Here is a 17,939-nt window from a genome sequence, read left to right on the forward strand (position 1 = left end):
TTGGGAGAGGAGTTAGAGGGAAGCTTATCTCTTCATGAAGATAAGGAGGAAAAACGATTCTGGTTTCCAAGGCAATCTTGGTGGAAGGAAGTTAGGACCAGAGGAAAGGGAAGAACCTGTGAGGTGGGGCAAAGCTCCAGTAGCAAGATGATGGAGAGAATTTGAACAAAAGATTGTTAGATTTCGAGTCAGTAAACATTTGCTATGCCACCTCCCCTCCCCCACAACCTATTCCCAAACATCCAGAAATACCTCCGTGTGTAGTTTTTTTTTTTTTTTTTTTTTTTTTTTTCCTCTTTGAGTAGGTGAAGAACAGCCTCTGTTCTGTCTGGCTGACCCTGCAGCCTGATTCATCCCAAAAGCAGTGACAGTGAAGTTTTCCCTCAAGTAACTGCCCCAAACCATCCCAAGATGGGGCCCTTTGTGATTGCAAAGACAAAAGCACTAAATGCCAGGGTGCTCAGTCCAAATAATTAGTATTAGGATAACTTACATCAAAAGGGCTGCAGCATTCTCCAATGGACAGTGAGACAAAAGATGTCCTATCCAAGTGTGTCAGTAATGGGCTGGGGTAGGGGTCAGGTGATGGAGTTTATTTGACGGTTTAAGGAATTTGGCTCAAGGCTGGGGCTAGTTTCTACAAGTTTAGCAACATGGTTGGTCTTTCAGTGTTTTGAGCAAAAACCCAGACAACTTTATCGGTGCCTAGGAATAGTCAAGGCCCCCTCTTTGATTCAAGCCTGCAGGGGAAATCATGCAGCTGGCTGGGTCACAGAGCAGTCAAAGTACTCTGTCATTTTTGGTCAGGACAAAGAAAGAAAACAGGGGTAACTGGGGCATCCTACAGCATCACATCTGTGTCAGTGCAGTCCATTATGAGAGCAAGCAGAGGTTGTCCAGGGTCAGAGATGACTGTGAGAATATGGGCACACCAGGAATTTGGATAACTCTCTAGCAGGTTTAGGACTTTCCCCAGAGTGTGGAATTAGAATGTTTGAGCTGATCATAAAGATATCAAGAACCACTGTATGGAAAGGTCCCTGATGACCTTTTATCTCCAACAACGCACATCCAAAAAGGCGTCTTTTTTCAGTGACTAGATGTTTATTCAAATATTCAATACCTACCATTATTTGAGTAAACATCCAGTCACTGCAAAAGGATGCCTTTTTGGATGTGTGTTATTGGCAATAGAACAAAATAATTTATAACCCTATCTTTGTAGATGCACGGGGAGTAACATCCTGAGTGGGTTTTCTTAATTGCTTTGGAATCCTTTAGCAAAGAAAATGGCAGACTTAGATCAGCTAACTATGCACTTCCAGCATGTTATAAAAGCCAGAAGGTCTTTGTAACAGGACTGTGGGAAATCCTTACATCTTTTAGTGACAGGGAAGACTGCTGAAAATCAGGCCAAGGATCTTATTGTCAGAGAGTGGTAAAGCTGCAAAAGAGGCTGAATGCACAGCCCTGATAGGTTGCCTATGTCAAAGTTAGGTCCCTGGTAGGAAAAAAATGGGACCTAAGACCTGAGGGTGGGACATATGGTTGATTTTCCTGAAAACCATAGTCCAGCAGAAGCAGCTCTCTCTCCTTTGCTAGAAGAGTTTTCCTTGCTTGGAGGCCTTGTAGAGGAACATGTGAGGCAGGAATCTTACAAGATGAATCTTGTCCTCTGTCAAATTTGCCCTGATTTCCTGTCATTATCTCTATCCTGTTAAATTAGGGTCAGGTCTCAGCATAACGACTGGTGATTACTGTCTATTTTCCAAGATAGAGAAAATAGGATTCACACTGCAGGGTTTGCAGGACCTGGTTAATGTGTACCAGCAAGTTCCAGGATTTTGCAGTTAAGAACTAGAAAGAAAGAGTCAAAGAATATTTATACTATGGAGGAAAATATGAGAGAAGACAAAGATGTTTTAACCTATTAATATAATATATGAAATATTCAATGTTTTATTTTAGATATTCAGGAGGTTTACTTTGTAGCCTTGTATGTAGTCCATTTTTATAAATGTTTCTTGGCTGATTAAATCAAACATATCTGTTTGATTTTTAAAAACATGTGATATGTGTCTACTATTTTCTTCTACAATGTTATTCTAAGTATGCAATTTAAATTTCTCTGTGCAATATGGTATTAATTGGTTCAGATTTACTGAAGTCTCCCCAAAAAAGATTTTGTGAACAATTTCTCTGGCTTAACACTTGTTCACATCTTGATACAAGGTTACTCTACACATTCTGACTTTACAAACTCTTTTTTGTTTTGTTTTGTTTTCTATTTCTTTTTCTTTTTTTCGCTTTTGTTTGTTTGTTTGTTTGAGACAGGGTCTCACTCTGTCACCCAGGCTGGAGTACAGTGGTATGAACATGGCTCACAGCAGCTTCAACCTCCTGGGATCAAGTGATTCTCCCACCTCAGCCTCCTTAGTAGCTGGGACTACAGGCCTGAGCCATAATCACTGGCTAATTTTTTATTTTTATTTTTTGTAAAGACTTGGTCTTGCTATGTTATCCAGGTTGGTCTTGAACTTCTGGGCTCGAGTGATCCTCCCACCTCAGCCTCCCCAAAGTCCTGAGATGACAGGTGTGGGCCACTGCACCCAATCTTAAGAACTTTTTTTTTTTTAAATAAATAATATCAATATAAAATTATTCATTATGCAATTTGTTGGTATGTTTAAGGCTTAAATTTGTCAGTAGAGTTGGAAATGCTATTTTAATGTATTATTTTGCCTATTCTGCCTACTTTTCCTTTTCAATCTCCTTATATTTACTTTACACTTTTAATATATGTATATATGATACATATGTGTGAATCAACTTGTTATATTTGTTTTAAAACTTACTTCAGGGTTTTGTGTGTGTGAGTGTTTTTGAAACAGAGTCTTGCTTTGTCACCCAGGCTGGAGTACAGTGGTGCAATCATGGCTCACTGCAGCCTTGACCTCTAAGGTTCAAGCAATCCTCCCACCTCAGTCTCCTGAGTAGCTGGGACCACAGGTGGGTGCCACCATGCTTGGTTAACTTCAGGGGTTTTAGAAGAGGAATGTAAGCCATTTATTTTAAATAGGGTAACAATTATCAGACCCAAATGGTATGTTCAACCTTAATTCTATTATTGCTTTATCTTTCTCTGTCTCTATGAATATGGTTTATGAGTTGTTTGCTTCTATTTTGTGGATTGAAAAGATGTTGAAATCTTGTTTTATATTCTGCTATTTAAATTGTTTAAATGAGCTCAAGCTCTCCCATGCCTAATCCTCAGAGGAAAGCACTATTAACAGTTTGGTTTTTGTCCTTCCTGTATTTTCCCTATGATTTCATAGACATAAAATATATTTATATTGGCATGAATCAATATAGAGATGTTTAGCTATTAATATGCAATAACATATGTTTTATTTACAAAAATGGGATCATATTATAATTTTTCATTCTTTCTTACCAATAAAACATGGACAACTGTCCAGACCAGCACATATAGCTCTCCTCCACTCTTCTATAATGGCTATATAGAATTTCTTTGACTATATGTATCATTTCCTTATTAATGGACATTTAAGTCCTTCCCATTTTTTTGCTTCATTTTGTATTACAAACATTACTCCAATAGCTATCCTTGTGCATAACTATTTTTACTTATCTGTTTAACTGTTGCTTTGTCTAAGAATAGACTCATAAGTAAAACTGCTGGGTATTTGCATATTTCATATTTTAATAAATACTCCACAACTGCTTTCCAAAAAAGTTTTCTTAATCAACTAAGTACTTATATATTTTTAAATTATCAAAATCAGAACAAGGACTATTGTGTATCCTTACCTCCCACCCAACCATCAATTTTCTTGTCCTTATCCACCCAGTGTATCAACACACAATTACAGTTGTACTTTATCATGATTTTTCCACATATAACTTCTACTTCAACAAGAGCATTTTTTCATTTGATTTTGTCACTCTATTACCAAAGTTCTAATGAAATTTATATTTAATTGGTTTCAATGTTCAGTTGTTATATTAATCCATTTTCCCAGTGCTATAAATAACTACCTAAGACTGGCTAATTTATAAAGAAAAGAGACTTATTTTTTTATTTTTATTTTTTATTTTTTTCGAGCGGGAGTCTCACTCTGTTGCCCAGGCTGGAGTGCAGTGGTGTGATCTCAACTCCCTGCAGCCTCTGCATTCTGGGTTCAAGCGATTCTCCTGCCTCAGCCTCCTGAGTACTGGGATTACAGACACCAGCCACCATGCCTGGCTAATTTTTGTATTTTAGTAGAGAGAGTTTCACCGGGCTGGTCTTGAACTTCTGACCTCAAGTGATCCTCCTGCCATGGCCTCCCAAAGTGCTGGGATTGCATGAGCCACCACACCCAGCCAAGAAAAGAGGTCTAATTGACTCACAGTTCTGCATGGCTAGGGAGGCCTCAGGAAACTTACAATCATGTAGGAAGGCAAAGGAGAAGCAAGGCATATCTTATATGGTGACAGCAGAGAGAGAGCAAGGCGGAAAGTGACAAACTTGAGAACTCACTCACTATCAGGAGAACAGCATGGGAGAAATCTGTCCCCAGGATCTAGTTCCTTGCCACCAGGTCCCTCCCGTGACACGTGGGGATTATAATTCAACATGAGATTTGCGTGGGGACACAAAGTCAAAACATGTAAGTTGTAGTCCCACATTTCTGCATTTTTATTTCTATCTTGCTGTCTTGATGTATATTTAGAGGAGATTTTTTTAGGAAGGTACAAAAGTAGTATGTTTCTGAATTCCTCGATATCTTGAGCAATCTTTCTATTGCTTTTACATCTGAATAACTTAGTAAGGTATAAAATTTTTATTGACAAAATATTTTGCACTTTCAAATGTTGTTTTAATGTATGTTCGCATTTGATGATGGAGAATAGAAATCAGTTCAGCCACTCTTTTGTTCTTTTGTTTTTTTCTATATGTTTGATGTCACTTGTATAATTTTTTCAGTGTTGATAATAAGCTAAAATTTAGTATATATTTAGATGTAAGATTTTTATTTATTTATTTATTTTTGGAATACCAAGAATTATTTAGATTTATAGACCCAAGGATTACATCAACTCAGGAAGCTTTGCTTCTGTAAGGTTTTTGATTGTTTTATTTTACTTTTGGTTCAAGTTTTCCCTCTTTCCCCTGAGAAAAACAGAGTTTTAAGGTTGGGGCTCCTTTATCTGCACTATATAGCTTGCATTTATTCTCTTATCCATCTTATTGTCATTCCTCTGGAATTTGGTAGTCTCCTCAGTGTTATTTTTTGTATCAATCCTTTATTTTCTATAGTGCCTTTTCTTCCCTGTCAGTCTCCAATATTGATTTTTAGTTTATATTTGCATTTAGAATTTTCTTACATTTTTGTTGTTCCTCTCTCTCCTTTTTGTATCTCTACCTTCATCACTTTTTAAAAATTTTTATATTTTCTTTGTCAACTTTTTAAAGTTATCTAGGATATACCTTCTAAATTAAAAAAATGGCATAAAGTTATTTCATCTATATCTTTTTTTAGTTTCTCAGAACAATATTATCTCTTTAATAAGGTGTACTTCTAGTGCTCCCATTTTTGTTTTTGAATTATTTTATGATTCCTCAAATGGCCAGAGAATTCTCCAGGTTCTTGGAGTGTGTGATGCGAGGAACATTCTTAGCCTCCTCACTGCTGACTTAAGTGCTTTCCTTTAACTTTCAGTGCCTTGCAGGCAACAGGGGTCTACAGGATGGTGGTTGGGTGTATACATCCTTTGGTAGGCTATGTTATTTAAACTGGAAACCCAGTTTGCAATGTTTCTGAAGAGTGTACTTCATTTAAGTCTATACTCCTGCTCCAGTGTTCACTCCTTCCATAGTTCATCCTGGATCCACTTTAGCTCATAAAGCTTTCATCATGGGTGACTAAGCATTCCAGAGAGCAGTGCAGCTCTTCCTGGCCCTTATGTTCTCTGTCATGTCTATTCTGTGAGATATAGATCTAAGGGATGCATAGAAAAAAAAATAGAGGGACAATTGCAAGACCATTTTTAGCCAGCTCAAAAGATAAATGTCACACAGTAGAAGGATGACCCCTGGTGTGTTAAGGTGAATGCCTCAGAGTTGGTCAAAGACAATGTGGTGGGAGGAGGGCTCAAAATTTTATCCTTCCTCATTTGGTGTTGTATGATCCATGCTAGATTCCAGAGGTGAGATCATATGATATATAGTCCAAGAATACAATCTCAGTCCTTCATTTTAAGGGTGCATTTGTTAGAATCCTGCTCAGATTTTGGCCACTGTGGTTTTCTTATCTCTTTTATTTCTGACAATACTGTTGTTTTTTTCTGGCCCCTATTCTCCATCCTCTCTGTATTCATACTCTTTACCCTGTGGCCTGGCAGTTCCTGCCATCAATGAGTGGAGTCTCTTTCCCTATCACTTGAATCCGGGCTGGCCTCGTGATGGGCTTTGGCCAGCAGAATATGGTAGAAGTGACAGTGTGCCAGTTCTGAGACCAGACCTCAGAAGCCTTGTATACTTCTCTCTCTCTCTCACTCACTCCAGCTACTGCTATGAAAACAAGACGGGAAAAGCCTGTTACAGGATGAGTGACCACATGGAACAGAGCCAAGTTGTCCCAGATGAAGTTGTCCTAGATCAGCTAGCTCCCAGGAAACCTGCCAACTGCCCACACAAAGGAACCCAGCTGAGATCAGCTTAGTCTGGACTAGATCAGCAATTTGTAGTGGATTTATAGACTCAGGAGAAATAGTACATGGTTGTTACCTAAATTTTGGGATGGTTTGTTAGGCAGCAATAGCTAACTGATGCATTACATTTAATCACAGGAGCTGTTTAAAGATCCTTGATATAAATGCAAATTATACTTCAGATATGTTGGAATGATTTAAGAGTATACTTCATTTAAGTCTATACTCCTGCTCCAGTGTTCACTTTCCTACCAGGAAAAATACAAGCCCTAAAGTCCTAAAATGAGGAAAAAGGTATCTCAATTTAATTTGCACTTAATTGAGTCATAGGGCTATTTAAGAATTTTTCATGCATTCATTGCAGATTTTAAAATTGTCCATCAAAGTTTTTTGGTGCCGTTTTCCCACTTTACTTTCATGTAATTTGGTTTTTAAATTTTTTTTTGGTTAAAACTTAAAAAATTTTTCAATATCTCACTTTCCTCAAAACACTTTTAAACTTAGTCATGTACGTTACAGCCTGTTGAAATCTCCAAATGGACTTGAAAAGAACATTACTGATGGAATGAGCTAAGGAATACTGAAAGCTACCATGTATTAATCAGCATGTTATAAACTTTACATTTGTTATCTCACTTAAATCTCAACAATTTTTTTTTTTCTTTTTGAGACAGAGTCTTGCTCTGTCACTCAGGCTGAAGTGCAGTGGCGCAATCTCGGCTCACTGCAAGCCCCACCTCCCGGGTTCACACCATTCTCCTGCCTCAGCCTCCCGAGTATCTGGGACTACAGGTGCCTGCCACCACGCCTGGCTAATTTTTTGTATTTTTTAGTAGAGACTGGGTTTCACTGTGTTAACCAGGATGATCTCGATCTCTTGACCTTGTGATCCACCCGCCTCAGCCTCCCAAAGTGCTGGGATTACAGGTGTGAGCTACCGTGCCCAGCCAACAATTTTTAAAGTAAAAATATTCATAAGTAGTTTTATAGATGAGGAAATTGAATTTAAATAAATTGCAGAAGAGTACAAACAAGTAAATATAATCTATCCAAGTTTTAAACCCAGGTGATTTGTCTTGTGTCTGTACGCTTCATCATCACCCTCTATTGCTGTTCCTAAATGAAGGCTTCACCTTTCTAAAGGTATTTGTTTCTAATTTTTTTCTTTTTCTTTTTCTTTTTTTTTGGTCTGGCTGTGTTTTAATGCCTAAACACACTTTGATTAGATTAGTGAGAATCTTTCTGGCATGTGATAAATTGTTGATAAGCATGCATAGTTCATACTTGTGTGTCACTTTTCTTTGTCTCAAGCTTTTTAATAAGTGTTTTGATGGAAAGGTGGGTGAGGGCAAATTAGCCAGCTGACATCCTCATCTGACACTTGTTATCAACATCTCTCTCTTTTTTTAAATTTTTACCTTTAATTTTTGATCAACATATCTTAATAATCCAAAACTATTACAAATAATAATTTATAAAATTTATACACTGTAAATTTTGCTTCACAATATGTTTTTCATTTATTTATATTTAATTAAAAAAAATAGAGACAAGGTCTCATGATGTTGCCCAGGCTGGACTTGAACTCCTGGGCTCAAATGATCCTTCTGTCTCAGCCTCTCAAGTAGCTAGAACTATAGATACATGCCACCGCACATGGCTTTTGCTATATATTTAAATGACAAATCTTGTTGTTTCCGTTCCTGGCTTTAAAAATCTTTAGGGTTCTCCATTACCTGCCAAGTGAATTCTAAGAGTTGGAGCAGGGCATGTTTGGCCTATCACAATATGTCTCAAACCTTTGCTTGTAGTCTTCTCTCTGACACCACTCTCTTTGCTCCAGTCAAATTGAACTCTTCACCAAGTGCATTCCCAAGTACATTCTGTTCCTCCTGTCTTCTGCTTTTTCATGTATGCTTTTCTTTCTTCTTCAGATGTCTGTCGGTCACCCAACAAACTTCTGTTCTTCATTCAAAGCTCTATTAATAGAGGCGTTTCTAGCCTCCCTAGCCATATTAGCGTGATTGCTCCTCTCACACTGACAACACATCTCTCTCTTAGCACTTACATCATATTGTACTTACATGTTTAACTTGACCACAAGTTTAGTGTGATTGATATTTACACTGCCTATCATAAAGTAAAATCTCAGTAATAAATTAATTAATAAAATAAAATGTATATGCAATAAATAGAAAGGATACCTGGTGAAATAAGGTGGAAAAAAAAGAAACAAAAGGCATACAGATTGGAAAGCAAGAAATAAAACATCCTGTATTCACATAATTATCTACATTGAAAATTCCAAGACATCTATACAAAAGCTCCTAGAACAAATAAATAAGTTTAGCAAGGTTATGGGATACATAATACACACACCCACACACACACTCTAATTATTTGGTGTTTTTTTCTATTCTACCAGTGAATGAGTTTTAGTTATGTTTTTTATTTTCCATTTTTTGTGGTGCCTTGACATGTTAGCGGCTTTGCAGGTTTAGAAGAAACTGCCCCTCCCAGGGCTAGCTAATTCCTAGAGTTAGCAAATAACTTGCCTGAGAGCCCAGCATTCATATGTAAACCAACCAATCCAGAGTCCATGCCCACAACCACCTCCTTTATCCAACTCACATAGCAAGCCAATTTCCCTTGCCCTAAATCTCCCCAGGGACAAGTACAAGACAACTAGAGACCACCTCTATAGCCCACAGCCACTGAAATTATTGGAACTATCAAATCCTAGACTTGCTCAAACTGGCCTGCCCTGCCTGGTCATTCCTTCCCACAGGATACAAAATAAAGGCTCTGAGCCATGCTGTCCCGGGCGGCTTCTGCCTGCTGACTGACCCAGGAGCTCCCCCTGTGGCCCTGTGCGGTATGCCATGCCTCCTGTTTCTAGGGATCTGTGAGTATAACTTCTCCCTTCAGAAGAAGCGTTTCCGTGTCTGTATGTAAAACAAATCCCAGTTACACTTTAATACAAAGTGAAATTCAAAATTAAAATCAATACCTTTTACAATAGTACCAAAAAAAAAGAAACTCTTAGAATCTACGTGGAAACTCTTAGAATCTGTGTAGAATTTACGTGCTGAAAACTTCAACTACTGATGAAATAAATCAAAGGAAACCTAAATAAATGCAGAGAAATGCTAAGTTTGTGGGTTGAAAGATATTCAGAAATTGGAAAATTGTTAAAATGTCAATTCTTCTGATATTCATCTGTAAATTTAACACAATTGCAATCAAAATCCTAGTAGGCTTTTTTTTTTTTTTGTAGATATTGACAAACATTCCTAAATTAATATAAAAAGGCAAAGAAATGAAAATAACCAAAATAATGTTTAAAAAGGAAAGAACTGGAGGGTTCACACTACCTGATTTTAAGGCAGTATATGTCTACAAAATAGTGTAGTATTTGTAAAACAATAGAAAGATCAGAGGCACAAAACAGAGAATATAGAAAGAGACTCCTACAAATATAGCCAAGTGATTACTGAAAAGTTGCAAAAGCAATTCAATCAAGAAAGGATTGTCTTTTCAATAAATGGTGTTAGAAGAATTGGACATCCCATGTGCAAAAACCAATAAGCCAACGAATAAAAAAGTCACCATACATAGCTCCCACCTAAAAAATAGTAAGAATTCAAAATGAACCAAATACTTAAGTGTAAAATGTAAAACCTTAAAACTTATAAAGCAAAACACAACTCTTTGTAAACTTGGCTAGTCAAAAGAGTTCTTAGATATACCAAAAACATGATCTCTAAAAGAAAAAGTTGATAAATTAAACTCCACAAACTTCAAAGACATTTACTCTGTGACAGAAACTACTAAGAGAATGAAAAGACAAGCCATAGATGGGGAGGAAATATTCAGAAAACTTATCTGACAAAGACATTGTATCTAGAACATTGAAAGAACTCTCAAAACTGAACAATATAAAAGCAAACAAACCATTTAAAAATGAGCAAAAATTTTGAGCACTTTACTACAAATGATAGACGGATAGAAGAGAAGCACAAAAGTAGATGCTCACCATCATTAGTCATTAGGAAAGTCCAAATGACAATCTTGTATTATTGGCTACAATTTGTTCCTGTGCAGAGACTGTGTGAGATAGCTTCAACAGCTCGGTCCTTTTCCTCCCCTCGTTATAGTGCATTCACTTCTGACATTATGTTGAAGGCCTGTCCCCAAAGATAAAGCCTCGGATCGATTCAAGTTATTGTTTTCTCAGCATTGTAGGGACCATTTGTGAATTGCACTCTGTTTGCTAATCTTTATCTGCATGTGGCCTGAGATGAGCAGGTGAGCAGGCATGTCAGCCCCTCCCTGGGTCCTCCTGGGCCTCGAGTTACAAAAGGTGGAAAACACAGTTGCATGGGCATTATGATAATACAGGTGTTTGTATGTGCATCTCAAAACCTTCATCACCTTACGCCATTGTATAAGGTTAGTATTAGGAGGGACACATTGGGACTGTGACTTATTATTGTATTTATAACAGTATTTTGAGTACATTAGAAACTTAATAAATATGACTACTAGGATGGCTTTAAGATTCATGCCATGTCTTTTCCTTTCTCCACCGAATACTCTTCTCTTTAAGGTTAGGGCAGCTGACATCTGCAAACTCTAGATTCAAGGTCTTGTGCTTCAAACAAGACCTTAAGGAAATTACGGAACTAACATAGCCTTTTTGCTTTCTTCTGTAAAATAGGATCATGCTACCCAGACTACAGGGGAACTGTTAGGAATGAAAAACAAAACAGGCCAGGCATGGTGGTTCACGTCTGTAATCCTAGCACTTTGGGAGGCTGAGGCAAGAGGATTGCTTGAGCTCAGGAGTTCAATACCAGACTGGGCAACTTGGCAAAAACCCATCTCTACTAAAAATACAAAAAACAAATTAGCCAAGCATGGTGGCACACACCTGTACTCCCAGGTACTCAGGAGGCTGAGAGGAGAGAGTTGCTTGAGCCTTGGAGGCAGAGGTTGCAGTAAATGGAGATTGTACCACTGTACTCCGCCCTGGGCACTGGAGTGAGATCCTGTCACAAGAAAATAAAAATAAAAAAGGACAATACACAGGAGTCTGTATATGTTGCCATTGTCCCTGGCCTGTAGAAGCTGCTCTATGAGGTTTCTTTATCTACTCAGGATGCGAAACTTTGTGTACTGCTACTTTAATATCTTTTGTCTTCCACATTAAAAAAAAAAAAGCAACTCCTCGGGAGAATAAAGCACACCACAAGGATTGCTACATCAATAACCTCTGTGAGAGATGTTGACTTGTCATCTCCATGATGGATAGAACAGAGAGCAAACATCTCTGAGCCAAGTTGATGCTGATTCACTGAAGATAATGAGGTGAACATCCTGGCAATTAGTTGAGGTAAAAAAATTATCCTTTATTGTGGTTTGGTGACATTGTGCTAATTTAGAAACCATGGATGCTGGTTTATGTGAGAGTTTTTGTTTTCTTTCAAGTCTCTGGTTGGAAACATCACATGGTTGGTTGCTGTTGCTGTTTACTGCCACAGCCTGTTCAAGTCTATTCTCGGAGAGTTTTCTTCATATAGGAATTGATACTAATCCAAGTGTAAAATCCGGAAAAATGTGTGCACAGCTTTCTGTGTGGATTCTTAGCTGAGGTTTGAAAAGTGGTCTGCTTTGAGCTCATCTGACCAGAAGATCTGACTGCTGCCGGGCAAAGAAAAGGGTCTGTCAGGAAAGGACTGGGCACCCCAAGTGCAATACGGAAAGAGAAGGGCTGTGCCTCCTTTCGAGAGGGGCACAGCTGGTGAAGCTGCCTTCACATCGTCCAAAGTTTCCAGTTCTGGAAAGTTCCAGCTGTAAGAGTGAAATCAATGCCAAGAGGCAGGTCAGTGGAATGAGGGCCACTGAGAAACTAGCCACAGTGGGTGGAAGGGGAAGGAGATTTGATTTTGGGAAGTCTGTACTCAGGTCTTCAGTAAGGAGTTCTGAAGTCAGGGTGAAGCCTTTGTTTATTCTAGAGGAGGCGGGGTTTGGAGTCTGGGAAAGAAGATAACTTCTCAAAAAGTGAAAAAAGCTCATGTAAAGGGTGCTGGACAAAATAATGGGAAGGAATAAATCAGCATTGTAGAGAATGTGGTTGGATCATAAAATCCCAGGCTATAGAGATTATGTGCTCAAAGCCTCTGCATTTTATGTGAACACACACAAACCAAATGTCGACCAAATGCACAAAAATGTGCATACATGGAACAATCAGCCACCAATAGTAACCAGCATTTCGCTTCTCTTTGCATCTCAGTTGGCTGTACCTGTAAGGGTCTAGACTTTGCCTCCTTCTAGTTCTAGCATTCTGACACTGTGTGCAGCGAAACAGAAAACCCGGTTTGGGAGTTAGGTTTGCCCAACAATGGATATTCTGGGGTGATTTTCATCCTTTGCATTTGTCATTACGATGTTTGTTTTGTGTGCTTGTGCAGATACAGGACGGTTCCTGAAATGTGTCTCTGAGCATTCTTAACTGTGTGTAAGGTAAGTCAGGAAAGTGTGTAAGACAGAGGCCAAGAACACCTGTCACAGGGTACCCGCCTAGAGTGTCTGTACTGCATCCTTTCTGCTACACTGTTTGCACACACACAAAAGGGCCGAGGAGCCGGGGCTGGTGTTGAATCTGCCCAGAACGCGTGCTGGGTGTTGGAAGGATGGGGCCGGCGGTAACAAGAATCAATATATATTTACCGCGGGGGCGGGGGTGGGGGTGCGCGGAGGCTGCAGGGCGGGGCAGCGCTAATGAGAGCAAGCCCGGCTTGTGGTTGGTTCTGGAGTCTGGTACCCACAGAGGAGCAGGCAGGGAGGGAGGGGATGCAAGCGGGAGGATAAAGCGATGAAGTGTGCTGCGTTACCGCGCATCAGGCGCTGTTGTTGGAGCCGGAACACCGTGCGACTCTGACCGAATCGGCCCCCTCCACGCGCACACACTCGTCGAGCCGCGCGCGCCCCTCCGCCGTGACAGTGGCCGTGGCCGCCGCTCGCTCGGGGCACCCGGCAGCCAGAGCGAGGCGAGAGCGGGCGGTCGCCAGGGTCCCCTCCCCAGCCAGTCCCAGGCGCCCGGTGCACTATGCGGGGCACGTGCGCCCCCCAGCTCTAACCTGCGCGCTGACAGGAGCATGATCTGTGCCCAGGCCAGGGCTGCCAAGGTAAGCGGGCGTCGCGCGGGGACACTGCCTGCCGCCCCTTCCCCCCGCCCTTCTCTGGGCGGCTTCCCCGCCGTACGCGAGGCCCCGGCAGCGCCCTCCCTTCCCGGGGATGAGATCCACCCTCCTCCCCACCCTCTCGCTTCTCCCGCGAGGTTCAATTGTCAGCCTGGGACGCGCCGCCGCCCGGGCTGGGCCGGCATCCCCGGGTGGCGACCCCGGCTTGGGTACGGCAGGCGCACCCGGCCCTCCTGCGGGGCACGGAGAGAAACAAAGAAGCCCCCAAGCGGGTTCGCAGCGCCTCGCCCGCTCCTCAGCGCCCTCCCAGAGGCGAGGAGGTGTCAGGGGAGGGGGCGGAGAGACCTACGTAATCCCCCTTCCCAGCCCACACCCACCCCTTGTGAACCAAAGCTCTGGATTTGCGCTTCGCCTTGGGCTCGCTTTTGAACAATTGTGTCCCATGCAATGCCGGTGGTTAGCCCAGCGAGCGCCCGGAGCCTCCGCACGGGCTCGCCGGTGCTCGCTCGAGGGGCGCGTGGCCAGGTCCGGCCCTTGCTCCCATGGATGGTGCAGGAGGGGAGGAGGCGCGGTGTAGGTGCTCCCCCAGCGCCTCCCTGTTCCCCGCCGGCTGCGCCGCTCAGCCGGGCCTGCCACCTGAGTTTTAGCGGGAGCAGCCCGTCATGTCGCCTACCGTATTGCGACTTGCATACAGGCAGGGAGGGAGCCACCGGGGGAAAAAATGCGTCCGGTCCATTTTTGGCTGGAGGTGCGCTTCCTGCTACCCCTACGTTCCCGGGCGATGACAATGCAGCAAAATCCGAGGGCTCAAACAATGTGGCCCCTCCATCCCCGGCTCCAGGGCATTCTGATTGCTCTGCCGCTCTGACGTCCCGGCCAGTTGGCTGATTTTCAGAGCCATGATGCGCGGTGTCTCTGTCTTGCACACAGAGGCTGGGCACCATAACTTCTTCCCTGCCGAATTTCAGCGCGTGGGGGGAGCTGGCAGGGACACAGGCTGCAGAGATGCCCGGCTTCCTGTGGTTCCGGGCACAGCGCGCCTCAGTCTGCAGAAGATAGCATGTGGGGATTTTCCTAGTTGCCGAAGAAGATATTATTTGACGTTGCTGTAGTTTTGTGCTTACTTCTCTTGGAATCTGCAGTGGTGCAATTCTCCCCTTGTTTTTTCCCCCTTCTCTTTGAAAAGATATCAATGCTATGTTCAGCAGAAATGGATACAGCAAGAGCAACATAGTTCAAAAATTGAGGGAGGCATCTTCTCTCTTTTCCTGGGATTTAAACGCTATTTAGGAGGGCAGATGCCCTACCCGAAAAGGCCAACCTTTAAAGACCCCGGCAGTGTTGTGGTCCAAGGCGTCTCAAAGCAGGTGGCCAGATCTGCGTTTCTCATCAGCGGACTCGCTCCGGCTGTGGCTATTACGGTAATTCATTCTAGATTGGGGATTCATTTTAAAATGTGTGTTTTCCACTAAGAAGGGATTAGAGTCCACATGCCCACCCTGATATGAATGTGTGTGCCTGTTTGGTAGAGAGATAGATTGTGGTAGAATTCCCTGTTGCCCGTTCCCTCCCCTTGCTGCCTCCTCTGGAATGTGGCATTGGAAAAACAAAGCACTATTTTAATTCCTAGACCTCCAGGCAAATTGGCCGTTATAGTGTTTTATTTAATAAACCACGTTCTGACTAATTCCACACTATAATCCCAGTCTAGTGCAGTTGGCTGCTTTGTGGAATGACAGTTCTCTTTTTTTGTCTGGGGCAGTTTTTTCCTGAAGGCAAATTGCCTAAGTTTGTTTAGATTGTGACATTATTGACTTGGTAGGGAGGCCACATCCTGAGCTGGAACAGCCCATCAATGCATCAATACAGAGGGACTGCAGCTCTGTTATTTGTGTATTTTGACTTGATTCCTTTTACACTCTGGCTTGTAAAGATGGATGTATTACAAGATCACTTTGAGCTTTACCTTCTATTATGCTTCCATCTGATATGATTGTTAACAAAAGAAATATTAAAAGGCCAGATGTGATATTGAAAAACAAGCCTGAGTCTTATTCCATATGGTAAAGGAAGTTGGACTGGTTGTTTTCTATCGTTCTTTCTGGTTCCAGCATTCTGTGGTAACTGACAGAGGAGTAAGAAAAGTTACCCAGTGTTGGAAAGGCAAATAATTATAACGTGAACCATGCAAGCAAACCAAGGATTGATTATAGAATCTATGGCTTATTTTTATACCTTGCAGCTTTTAAAACCCAAGCGTCTGCATTTTCCCCATAAGTGAAATTACTCACCAACTCAAACAGGTCTTTTTTTTTTTTTTTTTTTGTCCACTATAGCAAAACATTTGGTGGGGGTTGGGGAAAAGAGAAGAAAATTGAATTAATTGGATAACAGGTTTTCTCCTTTTGTGGAGTTATTCATTCCAACCCCATCTTAGATAATTAGGAATTTGCTTTTTCCAATAATTGGTTTTTGTTTGTTTCTAATGAGAGACTCCAGATAGCTGTTTCATCCTATGCAGTAATTGACAATGGCATGAGACTTACTTTCTCTGATGTAATTTGGTGTTGCTCACAAAACTTGCTAGTGCTGTTGCTTGTTATAAAAATGGTGAAGCAATGATTGGCCTAAATAGGCAGGCAGGCAGGCAGTGTTTTCATGCGCTATGGTAATTTTTATAATTTAGGTATAGTCAAGGTATTTGTTGATTCATGCTTAGCCACACAATTTTCTGTAGTTGTGCACTCATTTGTTTTAAGTTACAATCAAAATAACATCCTGAAATTACATTCCCTGCAAGGCATAATTAACCACTTCTCCTATTTTCCTATAGCCTTTTTGTTCATAGAGCCAAGATAGCATTTCAATATTGAAGTTATCTGAGTTGTAAATGTGCCACAGTCTCCTTATCTAAATATGGGATGAGCTTCTTCAGAACAAGGATATGTTTATATTCATCTCTCCAGCACCTAGCAGTTTGCCTGGTACATCATGTGTTCTCAGAAATGTTTATTGAGTGGATTTCAGGTCATAAAAATGCCCTCTAATTGTATAGGCAGGAGGTAGGTGGGAATCCTTCACTTTGTGAGTCAGCTGGGGGAATCAGAGAGGTTATGTAAGATGCTTAAGGGGGAACCGAGAGCCAGGACTCAAATCCAGGCCTTCTACCACGCTGCCTCTGAGAGAGGCTCCACCCACCCTCAGTGAACAAAAAAACCTGTAGAGAATGAGTTCCTATGCTGTAGGTTTTGGTTATTTATTTTTTCCTTGAATGATCTGGATTATCCATTTTGACAAAATTTATCTGATAACTGCTCTGTTCTGTCTTGCTCTGGCCTTAGAAGGAAACATGACCCAAGCACTCTGTCCTCTAATCCACACTTAAACAGAAGACGTGAGCACCCTTCTGCCCACTGTCTCTCTAAGTCCTGATTCTATCAACTAGAGCTTGCTAGGATGATGGACATGTCTAAGGAATGTCTACTCATTATTTGCTCAAGCAACATTGAACCACTGTAAATGCTTCTGAAATGACCTACAGTTAGACCAGAGACAACCATCCTTCCTGGGCCAGCCAAGCTTGACTGAGTCTCCCAATAGTCAGGTTTCTAGACTAACAGGTGTGACTTACAGACATCAAGACACCTGCTTCTCTCCCATTTACCTGCTTCCTTTTCCATCTGAAAAAACAGGACAAGCTACATTAGGAAACCAGGAAGTTGCAATACCCACATGTCCTTTCTGTAAAGCAATTGTTGGCACATTTGATGTTCACGGACTTTTAGAGAAAACAGTATGAAATGCTGTGTAGGGTTTTCTTCAAGTCACTTTTCCTCTTTGAGGGTTAGTTTCTTCTTCTTTAAAAGTGGAAAGCTGAACCAAGTAATCCCAAAGGTCACTGCTAACATCATCATTCTGTGATTATTTTTGTTGGTTTATTCAGTTGAGCAAATTGAAGGGAGAAAAAGATTAGAAATAATTTAACTTGGCAATATGTAGAGAAGAAATAATTAA

The 17,939-nt window shown here is 41.2% G+C and overlaps 2 protein-coding genes across 14 annotated transcripts in view; one reads left to right on the top strand and one right to left on the bottom strand.

The window, feature by feature from the left end:
* The window catches only part of LOC139362851 (uncharacterized), a 183,966-nt gene extending 169,080 nt beyond the window's left edge, over positions 1-14,886 (bottom strand). For 3 of the 4 annotated variants that reach the window (XM_071095099.1, XM_071095098.1, XM_071095097.1), the window contains exons 1-2: positions 14,599-14,886; positions 11,651-11,768 (exon numbers count right to left, since the gene is read on the bottom strand). In XM_071095099.1, coding sequence (XP_070951200.1) covers positions 11,651-11,768; positions 14,599-14,869 — 389 coding nt within the window. In that variant the 5' untranslated portion in view covers positions 14,870-14,886. The remainder of the gene's footprint in view (positions 1-11,650; positions 11,769-14,598) is intronic. The other variant, XM_071095101.1, reaches the window with a different exon arrangement.
* LOC105494192 (HECT, C2 and WW domain containing E3 ubiquitin protein ligase 1) overlaps positions 13,559-17,939 on the top strand; it is a 468,767-nt gene continuing 464,386 nt past the window's right edge. For 5 of the 10 annotated variants that reach the window (XM_011762394.2, XM_071095095.1, XM_011762397.3 and 2 more), the window contains exon 1: positions 14,985-15,346. Coding sequence is in view for 6 of the 10 variants with exons in the window: in XM_071095095.1 (XP_070951196.1) it covers positions 15,224-15,346 (123 nt within the window). In the remaining 4 variants the exon portion in view is untranslated. Of the gene's footprint in view, positions 13,911-14,984; positions 15,347-17,939 lie in introns of those variants that run through there. The other 5 variants (XM_011762400.3, XM_011762395.3, XM_011762393.3 and 2 more) reach the window with 2 other exon arrangements.

This window comes from Macaca nemestrina, chromosome 4 (genome assembly GCF_043159975.1).
Source record: "Macaca nemestrina isolate mMacNem1 chromosome 4, mMacNem.hap1, whole genome shotgun sequence".
NCBI lineage: Eukaryota > Metazoa > Chordata > Mammalia > Primates > Cercopithecidae > Macaca > Macaca nemestrina.